This window comes from Cygnus atratus, chromosome 15 (assembly GCF_013377495.2).
Source record: "Cygnus atratus isolate AKBS03 ecotype Queensland, Australia chromosome 15, CAtr_DNAZoo_HiC_assembly, whole genome shotgun sequence".
In the NCBI taxonomy this organism is placed as follows: Eukaryota; Metazoa; Chordata; class Aves; order Anseriformes; family Anatidae; genus Cygnus; species Cygnus atratus.
Window position 1 is genome coordinate 1,139,559 of NC_066376.1, and position 11,921 is coordinate 1,151,479.

The following is an 11,921-nucleotide window of genomic DNA, read 5'->3' on the forward strand; positions in this document are numbered from 1 at the left end:
GGAAAGGATGACCATGAAGATCACCACCAGGACATGTTTTAGCCTCCACACCTGATTTCCTCTGCTTGTCAGCACCAGCCCAGGCATTTGAGGGGGCTTGAGACAGGTGGCAGGGGGACACTTGGTACTTTAAGGTTACACCCTTAAGCAGGTGCTATGGATGAGCAGCAGCACCATTCAGTTTGGCCTAGAGCTTGTAAGATCATCTGCAGAGATGCTCCCCAGAGCACCCAAGACAAAACCTTGCCACCTGCAGCCACCCCAACTCCCAGGTGCAGTACAGACAGAGTTAGCATCCGAGGCTTGGATCCCCTGTGGCACCTCACACCCTGAGTTTCAATCCTGTGCCACATCATCATCAGGGGTGCTGTTTTCTGGTCCAGATACAAGTGAAGTATGCCAAGACAGTGCCACAATAACAGCTTGAGTTGTACAGTGGTTATATTCTCATGCAAAATACCTTATCTTGGGATTCAGCCACCCGGCAAAATAAAGCTTTGCTCTAAATACTCACTAGAGCAAAATTTCAGTGCCAGCAACTGCAAGCATCAACCCTGATTGAATCACAAGCCCTGACTTTAACCTCACACAGGTGTGACCGGCACCATCACAGCCAGGATTCACTACACTGTCTGCGAGCATGCATGATGCCCCCAGCCAGGCTAGCTAGAGGAGCACCAAGCAACCAAACCAATAAAACCAGGTTAATTCATCTTAATTTCACGAGGGCTCACCATAAACCCCTAAAGAGCCCTTCCAGAATCCCGGCACTGTCAGAACAAAGAACTCTGGTTGTAGTAACCTAGAAGCCATTGCAACATATTTCGTTATAAAGCCTCATTTTTTTCCCCAGCAACACAACTAAGCCATTCAAGTTCTTCCCGACTGCGTAGCTACGGCAGCGGACTGCCACCAAGCCGGCATGCAGCCCGCTTGCCACTATAACACATTTTCATGTTAGGTGCATTAAGAACAACAAACTTCCCTCTGCCTTTTTTTTGGGGTGAGCTCCTCTAAAGCCTTGGGCACTTGTCTCCGGTAACAAAACCTGACCGGCAAGCAGCGTTAGAGCACCAAGCGCTCGCTCGGGAGGGGTAAGAAAATGACGAAGCTGCTTCCGCACCCCGGGCACGGCGCTGCCCGCACGGCCCTGCCCGGCGCCCCCCCGGCAGCCCCCCCAGCGATGCCCCGGCCCCTGCCCCGCGTCCCCGCCGGTGCGCGACACTCACCTTGACACTGGAAGCCCTGCTTCCCGAAGCCCCTGCGGGAAGAGAGGCGGGTGAACACCCCCGGCACCGGCTCCGCACCGCGACCACCCCTCGGGCGGCCGGGCCGAGGGGACCCCGGGGAGGACGGGAGGGGAACGGCGCCGGCAGGGGGTGTCCGGGGCCGGCCGAGGGAAGCGGCGCGGGGACGGGGCGCGAGCAGGGCTCGGGGGGCTGCGAGGGGGCGTCCCGGTCCCGGCTGGGGAGGGGGCGCACCGGGGGGACGGGAGCGGCCCGGGGCGGTCGAAGGGTCCCGGGGGGGGACCAGGGGGATGGAGGCGGGGCGGGGGGCGCGGGGCGGGCGCTCACCAGATGAAGTCGGTGCAGTGGCTGCAGAAGGTGGGCTGCTTGAAGAACCGCGCCGTGAACTTGTGGTTCTTCACCTCGTGCACGTTCTTCTGCCGCAGGGCGCCCTTGCGGGCGAAGCGCACCGGGCCCTCCTCGCCCTCGGGGCCCGGCGCCGCCGGCGGCTCGGCCATGCTGGGAACGGGCTGAGGGCTGCGGGCGGCGGGCCGGGGGCTGCGGGCGGCGGGCCGGGGGCTGCGGGCGGCCGGCTCGGCTCGGCCGGGTCCGGCCCGGCCCGGGCGCTGCAGCTGGGGCCGGGGCTGGCGCCGCTCGGCACCGCTGGCTGCAGCTGGCGGCAGGCGCCGACACACGCCCGGCGCGGCCCCGCCCCCTCATCTACATAACGCGGCGGCCACGCCCGCTCATCTGCATACCGAGCTCCTCCTCGGATGGGCAGGCCCCGCCCTCCGCTGGCGCCGCGCGGCTCGAGCCCCGCCCCCTGCTTTGCATGCTGATTTGCATAGCGCCGCGCCGCGGGGTCCGGGGGGCGTGGCCGAGAGGGGCCCCGCCCACTGCCTCATTCGCATACCGCACCTGCATCCCGGCGCGCCGCGCCCCCAGCCCCGCTCGGCACCGCGCCCCTCGGCACTGCTGCGGGCGGGGGGCACGGGCAGGGGCAGGGGCAGGGGCAGGGGCCGGGCCCGGGTGTGCGGCGCTGCCAGGGCGGCAACAACGGCACCAGGAGCAGCCGCAGGGAAGTCCCGGCCTCAGGTCGGGCGCAGGAGGCATCTACACCGACTGGAGAGTGCCTGCTGCGGGACCGGCAGTGACAAGGATGCTGTTTTCCCAAACTCCGATGCTTTGCAATGTTAAGGCCAGAATTACCTCGGCCTGCCCTGACTTTCTGCACCGCATGAGCCAGGGGAGCAGCAGCCTGGGCAGGGTGGCTCCTGTGCTGGGCACACACAGGCACGGTGGATACAAAGCCCGCCTCTCGGGCTGATTTCTGAACTTACATCCAACAAAAACCTTCTTTTACCCAGCTCACTGCAAACACCTCAGCTAACCCGCATGGAGGAGTTTTCCAGCTGCTTTTGCCATCCATCTTTCTTGCTACCTGCCTGTGTCCATGGACGCTGAAAATCAGCTCCATCAGCCTCCTCCCCAGAGGGTCACTGAAACATCCAGGTCTGCTGGTGCCAGCCCAGTGCTGCACCGCACCTGGTTTGGGAGCTGAGGAAGGGAAAATTTAAGTCAAAATGGAAGAAAACTTTAGTTAAAACATATGAATGAAAATATTTCTGTGAACAACAAACATGTCAAAATTCTCATTTGCAGGATTTAATTCTGGCTCTGCAGCCGTGTGATCGCTTTCCATCCATGGACCGAGACCATCGCCGCTCTGCCGTGATCCAACCCCCCATCCCACGGGCTCTTTCTCTGAAGAAAGCCCCTCGAGCTCCATGGAATTAAACGCACAGGAGGCTTACCAGAAATAGGCCCAGAGCTGTTATTATGCAGCTGTTTTAAAGGGTTCATTATAATAATAAAACATAGCTGACCTGTCCTGCTGATGTTGTCTTTCCATAAACAGACAGGCTTGTTACCAACACCCAGCACCATGTGATTTTAATGCTAAGAAGGAGAAATAAATTGCAGGCATCCCTCTTCATGCTGCGATTTTGTCATGAGGAAATGAAGGGGAACCTTCCCAGGGCTCCCGCGGTGGGGGAGAGAAAGCGCTGGCCGAAGGTGGTGCTTTCTGCTCCAGGTCGTGCTGCCAGCCCTCGCTGCGGGGCGCCTCCTGCCTTGGGGGTGAGGCCCTATTCACTGCTGGCTTGCACATGGAAATTTCGCAGCAGAAATAACTCTTCACACATGCAAAGGAATGGGAGTAATAAGGAAAATAATAACAGGTCATTTTGATTCCTTTCCTGTGTACTTTTGCGAAGGAAACTAGTATATTATCCTAAGTGCATGCTACACTTAGCATGTAGCCATACTAGGCTGAATTCTTCTCATTTTAACTGTGCTTTGCTTATTCCTTCTTTGTTGTTCTTTTAATGCATGTACCCATTTCCAAACACAGCCCGCATAGCTGTTGCATATGAAACCCAGCGGCAGCACAAACCACTGAGAAGATGTCTTTCATTTCCCCATATAAGCACTGATATTCATGTTAGTATTCATGTGCAAGCTTTCTTCCCTCTGCTGGGCCAAGAAGTACAAAAGCCAGGTACAGCTCCTGCTTTCATGAGTTTTTTTTTGCCTTTTTTTTTTTTTTTCCCTTATTTTACCATTTCCATTATTTAACGCACTGAGAATCACATTATATTAAAGGTAGGATTTTCAAGGCCGTGCTGATTTTCATGGGAGCTGGGTATCCAGATCCCCTCAGCACTCTGAAATGTCAGGCTGAACATCCATACAGCTCTTTCCTCTGAGGAAATTATTGTATTTATTAATGCAAGTAAAGTCCCCACAGGTGCAATGAGAGGACGAACACACAAACAACTCCAAACCAGCACTCTCAAGGGAGTGTAGTGCATGGAGCAGAGGAGAAATCAGCACCGTTCACTCCTGTTTCCGTAAAACTGCAGATTCTCTACCACATTTCCCTCGCCGTTGGCTCCTGCCAGGCAGGCAGAGCAGGGAGCTGATGACAAAAGTGCTTCAGCCACACTGCCCCCGTAGCTCACTCCTCCCCTGGAAGGACCTTGCTCACTGCACAAAGGTGAGCATTGCACTCACTCTTTTAGGTCTGGGAAATATGATAATGTCTATTAAAAAAACAAACAAAAAAAAACCACACATATTTAAGAGCTCCAGTACTCTGGGGGGGCTGGCATCATCCCCACTTGTAGCTGAGGAAATCAGGGTAGCGGGCTCTCCTGCCCCTGCCTGCAGCAGCAGAGCACCGCCGGGGAGCACACAGCTTTGCCACCTGGCTCCTCGCTCCCTGCGGCCCCGCTGTGCTCACCGGGGGGAGAGCAGCCCCGCGCTGCGGGAGACACGGAGACAACGGGTGCAGGAGCAGCTCCATAGAGACGTGATTCATATCCTGAGGAAGGGCCCTCATCCTCCCACAGGCAACCGGGGATCTGCTTGGTGGAAGGGGAAGAGCTGAGAATGCTGCAGGGCTGCCGCTCGCTGCGGGAAATGTGGGACTGGGGGGGACTGGCTCCAGGCTGCGGGACCATGGCTGTAGGAGGCAGAACCACGAGTCCTCCCGAAGGGAAGCCAGAGCCACGGGGTTCAGATCAGCCACCCACTGCAGTGCTGTACCCAGGCGGCTCCAGCACCACAGGTCCAGCAGAGAGGCAGCATCCCCAAAGATGCTGCAAAGGAGAGGGAGAGGTGGGGAGAGGCAAATTCTCCCCATTTCCTAAGGAACCTCCCCCACACACACCCAGGAGCCTGGCACGCTCCTGGCATGGACAGGAGTTACGTGGCGGAGCTGCGGCTCTCATGGGAGGCAGACAAGGTCCCGGCAGGCTTGCCACTGCCTCCAGCCTTCACTGCTGTAGGGATGCTTTTCCCTTCATGCCCAGATTGGCTTTTCCTAAAGAATTCAAAGAAGCTTGAAAACAGATTTTCTCTTTTTCTCCATGTGGGTTTCTTAGGGACCTAAATCCTCCACAGGAAACAGGTGGAGGAAGAGTCAAGCTCTAATTAAATATAAAGGTGTCTCAGCAGCGCTCGGCAGCCTCCGCCTGTTGCAGATGCTGCCTCACCCCGCAGCGTGCTAGGAAGGCCAGTGGGGATGGGGTCCTGGAGGCCGGGTGACCCTCAGGAGCACCCCTGCTGCCCCAGGCTGCCGCCTGCTCTGGGTGGAGGGGATGGAGGGGGTGGCTCCTACTGCATGCAGCCAGGGCTGCTGCACTGTCCATGGGGCAGCCAGGCAGTAACCGGTCTGGGGAGATATAAGCAGAGTTTTAAAAGCTTTCACCCCAAACCGTCTATGCCAACAAAGTGCAGACTCCGCCCTCCCCCATGGTTTTCTTTCTTAGGACTCCATCAGGGCTGGAAAAGCCTCCTGTGGCTCACAGTTGTTGTTCCTGTGGGGCCTGCAGCAGGGCTGCTGGAGCGGTACCTGAGCACAGTGCACCCACAGCGATGCTGTGGGTTGTGCAGGGTTCAGCCACGCAACCTGGGCACTCCCACACCTGGAGCATCCCCCGGCAGTGCTGCCCCCACCAGGCACCCCCCGAGGATTCCTGGTCTGCCCCAGGTGTGATGGGGGAGAATGGGGGGCTCCCCTGGCGCCCAAGGCTAGGTCAGCTGCTCTGGGGTTTCCCTTTCTGCTTTCACAGTTTTTGCATGTTTCACATCTTCCATGCAAAGAGGATATAGGGGGGAGAGAGAAGCTGCATTCAAGTGAGGAGAGACCTACTTACACACCCACCGTGGCGAGAGCATCCTCAGCCAGCCTCTGTAAAAACAAAGCAGCCCGAACGTTAGCGCGGGAGCGTTACATAAACCCTCACACCATCGCCGGTGATGGGAGAGCCGTAGAGGCACAGCCGGGTGCGAGCAGCCGCTGCTCCAATTTCAGACCTGAAAAGCAATCACTTCTCATTTACTTCCTGCTCACATTTTTAGCGGCCTTGTTAAGATTTGGCAGGGCAGATGCAGAATTGCTGTCCCCTCCTGGTCTGCATGCACGTGGAGGTGCAGGAGCGGATCGGGCAGGCCTGCAGGTGAGGGGCTGCTGGGGGACACCGCAGCTCCACTCACACAGGGAGGCTTTCAAAAGCATGGAGCAGAGGCAGAATCTTGGGCAGGGATGAGGAAAGCCGTTGCAAAGAGAGCAAGGAAATGTTAACCCTAGCAGTCCACAGAGAAGAGAGCAGAGCACGGGTTACTCAGGTTATTCAGCTGGCAGAGAGCTGTCACATGCCAACCTCTGCATAGCCTGTCCAGGCAGGAATGCATGGGCAGAGGGTAGGGGATGCAACAAAAAACGTTCTTAAACTGGGCCCTGTCCACCCCAAATCCACCCACCCAGGGCAGAGCAGACAGGACAGCATCTTCCCATCACACCAGAGAACATTTTCAGCAGAAGCAGAGCTTGTGCCTGGTTTCCAGGCTCTTCCAGCCACCTCGTGCTGCTCTGCTAGGGCTCGTGGACACAGAGAAGCCTGGGGTCACAGGTCCCAGCATGGAGCTGCCAGAAGCAGCAGTGGAGAGCCGGGGCTGCAAGCTGCTTTCTGGCTCAATGTGCAGATGTGCAGCACTGGTTTTCGGGCCCAAAACATTTTTTCCATCACTGCTCAAGGCAGAGCACGTTGCAGATGAATAAATGAGATAAGAAAACCCTGCAAACCATGTCTTTCACTGGGTCTCCCACTCAGGCAAAGGGCACAGGCACCAAACCCGACACGAAAGCTGCAGAAGCCGAGTGCTCCAGACCTCCACGCATGGGAAGCGCAGCCACCCGTTGGGTGCTTGCGTGGTTCGGCACATCACAAACATGGTTAGGCAATTTAAATATTTCATATTCCTGTCTGCTGGGTTCTCAGGGACAACATTAATTCTGTTTCATGTACCCAAAAGTGGCCCACGTCAAACATTCTTCCTGCACAGCTGGTTAAACAAAGCTAGTGGTAAAATCCTCCGTGTTTTGCTGCTCGTTTCCAAAACCATTTGATCAATAAGAGGGTTTCATGTCCTCTGACTTGAAGATAGGAAGCAGGCATTACTTTTTCCTATTGATCCAGGCCAGTGGGGATTTTCTGCTGCCTTGTGAGCCAGGTGAGCACCTGAGTGAACTTTGTGTGGTGAGGGGAGCCAGAGCGGCACTGTGCCTGCCACGTGTTTTACCTGCGTGCAAAGGGGAGCTCTGGGCTCTGGGTAGCAAAGCACTGAAGACATAGGGACAGCTCTGAAAACGTTCTGCTGGATTTTAGAAGTGCAGCCCAAACAGCACGGCAGCAAGCACCGTGCCTGTGCAGGGCGACCTTCCCATCCCAGCAGCAGTGCAGCTGGGGTGCCTGGCACAGCCCCGGCCATGCTCAGGGTCCCCTCACCCTTCCCCGGGACACATCCTGCCCGTAGCCCAAGCTCAGCACTGCAGGTGGGGCAGCCCAAAGCCCAGGGCACACAGCAGCAGCCTCCACACCTTGCAGCACTCTCGCCCCTCGGGGTGGCTTCATCTGAGGCTGTTTGGATGCACACCAATTCTGCTCCAGCTGCCATTCCCCGGGGAACCAGGTTTCTCTCCAGTCCTCCTCCTCGTAAGGGACGGCAGGCTTTATATGTGCGGTTCATCTCATTGCTCAGAAGAATTGTCTGATCATGAAGTTATTCACCCAGCCCTGCCAGGAGCCCAATTTAAATAACAATGAGGCTCGGTTACAGGCGGCAGGTCTGATCCCAATGCACAACGACTTCTTCATTAAGCTTTGCCTCCGGGAGGGCTTTCCTCACAGCCGAGCCATTCGCTTTTTCCACTTACAGCCACCTCCAGCTGATCGACTCCAGCCAGGTCCTGCAGGAGTCCAGCAAATCCTCGGGCCTGCAGTGTCCCAAGGCACCCCGCTGCGGGTCCGGGATGCCAGCCTGGGGATGCTCCAAAGCTCATTTCTTCAGGAATGCCGTCACCTGGATGCCTTAAATCCAGGGAGATGGAAACCCTCAGAGATGTTCCTGTCATGGCCTTGGCCTTCGTCCACCCCCAGCTTATCCTGGCACTGCTGCTGGCATGCCCTGAGCATGTAAATCCCTTCTCACAGATACTTCATGAAAAATGAGGTGGCTCTTCCCTGCTTGTTCACTCCAAGTGAACACCGGTTGGCCTTGGCTTAACCCGCTAAGGCTTTGCTCTGCTACTCGGCTCTCTATCCCTCGAGCAGCTCTGGTCTGGGGTCTCTGGATTTTTCCAGCTGCTCTGGTCATTTCCCAGCAAAACCAGGTCTGCGATAAAGCACAGATTTCCCTTCAGTGCGGGGTGCGGTTTGCCTTTTCTCACCACTTTTATCACTCGTTATTTTCCACCAGAGATTATTCCGGCACAGAGGCAGGGCACAGATGAGAGCTGGGGCCAGGCGTGCCTGACATCCTGCCCCGCCGCCCCCACGTCCTGCTGCCCCCCGCCGTGTGCTTGCAGCAGTGAGTCCTGGCACTGTGCAGGGCAGGGGGCTGCGAAGGCAGGTGGAAGCTTTGGGAAACCCCAGGCTTCCCTCCTCCTTCCCCATCCATGGCCCTTTCTGGTGGGAAGGGGCCTCAGCCTCGAAGGCCTGGGCACACACACACAAGAAAAGCAATGAAGAAAATTTTTGAAAACAGAACAACCTACCTGTGGATGAATTTCCAGAAATATTTGAAACTTTTTGCCAAAAAAAAAAAAAAAGAAAGAAAAAGAAAAAGGAAATCCCCCAGAAAGACCTGCTGCTTTACTAATTTAGAAATCAAAAGAATTTTTGAATGGAAAACATTAGCATAAGGTTTTCACTCCTCTCTCACTAAATGACTCGCTTTGGACAGCAGCCCCAGGGCTCATTCAGCTGCTTTCAGGTGTCATTGCCCCGAGCACACCCCAGGCAGCACACCAGGGGGCTGCGGGGCCACCTGCCCAACCCCAGGACCCTGCCCCGGCTGCCAACAGCCCCAGCACCAGGCAGGGCAAGTGGGCACCAGCTGGGCGGGATTTTTCTGCTGACACCAAGGAAGGTCTGTGCTTCACGAACAGCCGCTGAGCTGGCCACTTTCCCCACCTCTCCCTTTAAACTATTTTTTTTAATCTCTGCGATATCCGCGATATCCATTCGCTTCCACAAGCCTGGGGCAGTGCTGGGGCCTGAGGACAGCCCCAGAGTTGTCACCTGGGCTTTCCCGGCACCCTCCCTGCGGACTGCTGCTCCTGGAGCAAGCAAAAGGTAAAACCCTTGGCACTGCCAGCTCAGTCTGGACCATGTCCCATCGGGGTCCTGTGCGCTCCTGTATGAACAGACGCTTGGCAGATGAAGGGCCTTCCTGACATTTCTTCCCCTGGTTCGTTCGAGGTGGAATCTCCTCCCCTGAAATACTTCTGGACTGTCAGCAGGTATCCGAACATAATTAATTCCTGCTGCTTTCTCAAATGTCCTTGGAAGTCTTATGCCTGACCCACTTCTGATGCATCTCGGTAGCGCCAGTACCTGTCCTCTAAACCTCACTGGCCGTGCAGGAAACGAGCCTTCCCTTTGACACTGTTTGATGTTCTCTCTGGTTTAATGATCAAACAGTAAAAGCCATTGACACAGGCTGTAATTAACACGCCCGGTGGGAGAAGGAAAGGACAGCGCTGCGTGGCTGGGAGGAATGCCGGGCAGGGCTGTGGACCTGCCCAGATCTGCGGCTGCAGCCGCACGTCTCTGTCCCTGCCTCTCCACGAACCCCCTTGCCCACCGCTCCCTCCACCCAGCCGAGCACAGGGAGGCGCAGGGGGCACAGAACTCGGTCCCTTGGGAGCCACCCCGTGGGGTGCTGGGTGCCTCATCCCGCTGCGAGCCCAGCTGGAGCCAGCGTGGCCGGAGCAGGGATGCAGCGCCCGTTACATAAACGGGCTTGTGCCGCGCTCATCAGTGTCACCAAGCCCCACCCCGAGCACTGATATCACCATTCCCATGGCAACAGAAGCGCTGCAAAAAAAGGAAGAAGGGGAGATGAATAAAGGCGCGGGGAGGGGGAAGGGAAGGGGCAGCCCAGAAATGGGTTGTGGTGCCCAGGGTGTCCCCGCCACCCTGCAGGGACTGTCCCTGCCAGGCTGGGATGCTCGCCGGTGCCAGGACCACTGCAGCGGTGCCCACACGGGGACCCCAGCACGGGTCCCTCTGCACCTTGGGAGGTGCCGGGGGGCCAGGCCAGGTGCCAGCCCTGTGGGCACCCTGTCATCCCCGTGGGATGCGCTTTGATCTCGGCAGCTCTTGGTGCTGGAAGCCCACACCACGGCCATGTGCAGGGCTGCCAGGTCACGCAAGCCCCCAGCAAAGGACCAAGGTCGGGGCTGCCTCTCCAGATCCAGATGTTTCCAAGCCCTTGGGCTGCAGCATGCACAGCAGGGCTCTGCAGAATGGACCGGGGAGGAAGAGGAGTTCTCTCAGGTCTGGGGAACCACCCGGACCAGCAGCATCACCACTGCTGGGGCTGGTGGCAACTACTTCCCTCAGTACCAACAAGGTCTTACCTACTTCAAATGCTCTCAAACCACTCTATCCTCCATGCTCATCCATGACTACATTTTGAGACATTTTCTCCATGGCCAGTTTAGCTGGAAAAGCCTTTTTTATTAAGCATGAGTCCCCCAACTCATCACATGATCCCAGGACCTGTAGCCTGGGGAATAACATCGGGAGAGGGGCCTCAAAGCAGCCAGAGCTGGGACCAGCAACCGCCAGCTCCTGGTGGTAATGCAGGCAGGACAGGCAGACAGACAAAAGAAACCTGTCTATATGAAAGAGGGATTTTGCAGCTCAGCATCCCCTGCCCAACATTCAGGTGTCCTCTTTCTGCAGAGCCTTAGCAGGGCTGGGTTGTCAAGGCCCCCCCTCCTGCCCCGGTTTGGCAGGGGACCCCGGTGTGGGGACAAGTGCCCCCACCCCGCTTGGTGCTGCTGTGGCCGTGGTGCTCTTTGCTGTCATTTGTGCCATGGCTGCAAAGAAGAGGAGACAGTCATGCGAGCACCAAGGTGCCAATTACACTTTCATTAACAGCCGATGTATTTCTTTATCAGCCCTCTGCTTCTCTGTACAATGTTGATCATTTTGATGGAGCATTTGTTTTAATTTCCCAAATGAGGAAGCAATCTTGTAAATATTGTGCAGTAATTAAAATGGCTATTTATTGTGCAGCATTCTGGCTGCTGCCAGCACACAGCCTGATTAGCATTCCCCTTCCTCCGAGCCCTTGCTCCCACCCGTCCTGCTGGCTCCAGCAGCCCCTCCGCCCAAATCTGGGCACCCAGCGACCTGCGGCCAAGCCCCACCACCCCACTCCGTCCCACTGCGCTGATCCTCGCTGCTACAAGGCAGCCAGAGGTTCAATGTCCTCCAAGAACCGAGAAACCCAGCAGCAGCGAACAGCAACAGAAACTCTTGTTTCTGAAACAAAACCCATTCCTCAGGTTCTTGCTGGTAGCAGTGGGATCAGCCTCTATGGGCAAACCTCTGGGACGGGGCAGGTTAAGAACAATCTGCAGGAGACGCAAGCCCCTCAGAGGGCCAGGAGGACTCAGCCCCACCACAGGAGCACACCTGGGTGTTGTCCCAAGGCTGGGAAATGACAGCGGCAGGCTCTGTGCTGGGTTGGCACCAGCTGGCACCTTGGTGGCTGCCCTCAGGGGGAAACGGGGTGCACGGTCCTGCAAACAGCTCTGCCGCCCTGCTTGGGGCT

At 56.9% G+C, this 11,921-nt stretch overlaps 1 protein-coding gene across 2 annotated transcripts in view; it reads right to left on the bottom strand.

Moving 5' to 3' along the window:
• The window catches only part of PRKCB (protein kinase C beta), a 115,832-nt gene extending 114,088 nt beyond the window's left edge, over positions 1 to 1,744 (bottom strand). For both annotated transcript variants that reach the window (XM_035563459.1, XM_035563458.1), the window contains exons 1-2: positions 1,575 to 1,744; positions 1,230 to 1,261 (exon numbers count right to left, since the gene is read on the bottom strand). In XM_035563459.1, the coding sequence (XP_035419352.1) occupies positions 1,230 to 1,261; positions 1,575 to 1,744 (202 nt within the window). The remainder of the gene's footprint in view (positions 1 to 1,229; positions 1,262 to 1,574) is intronic.
• Positions 1,745 to 11,921: the final 10,177 nt, after the last annotated feature.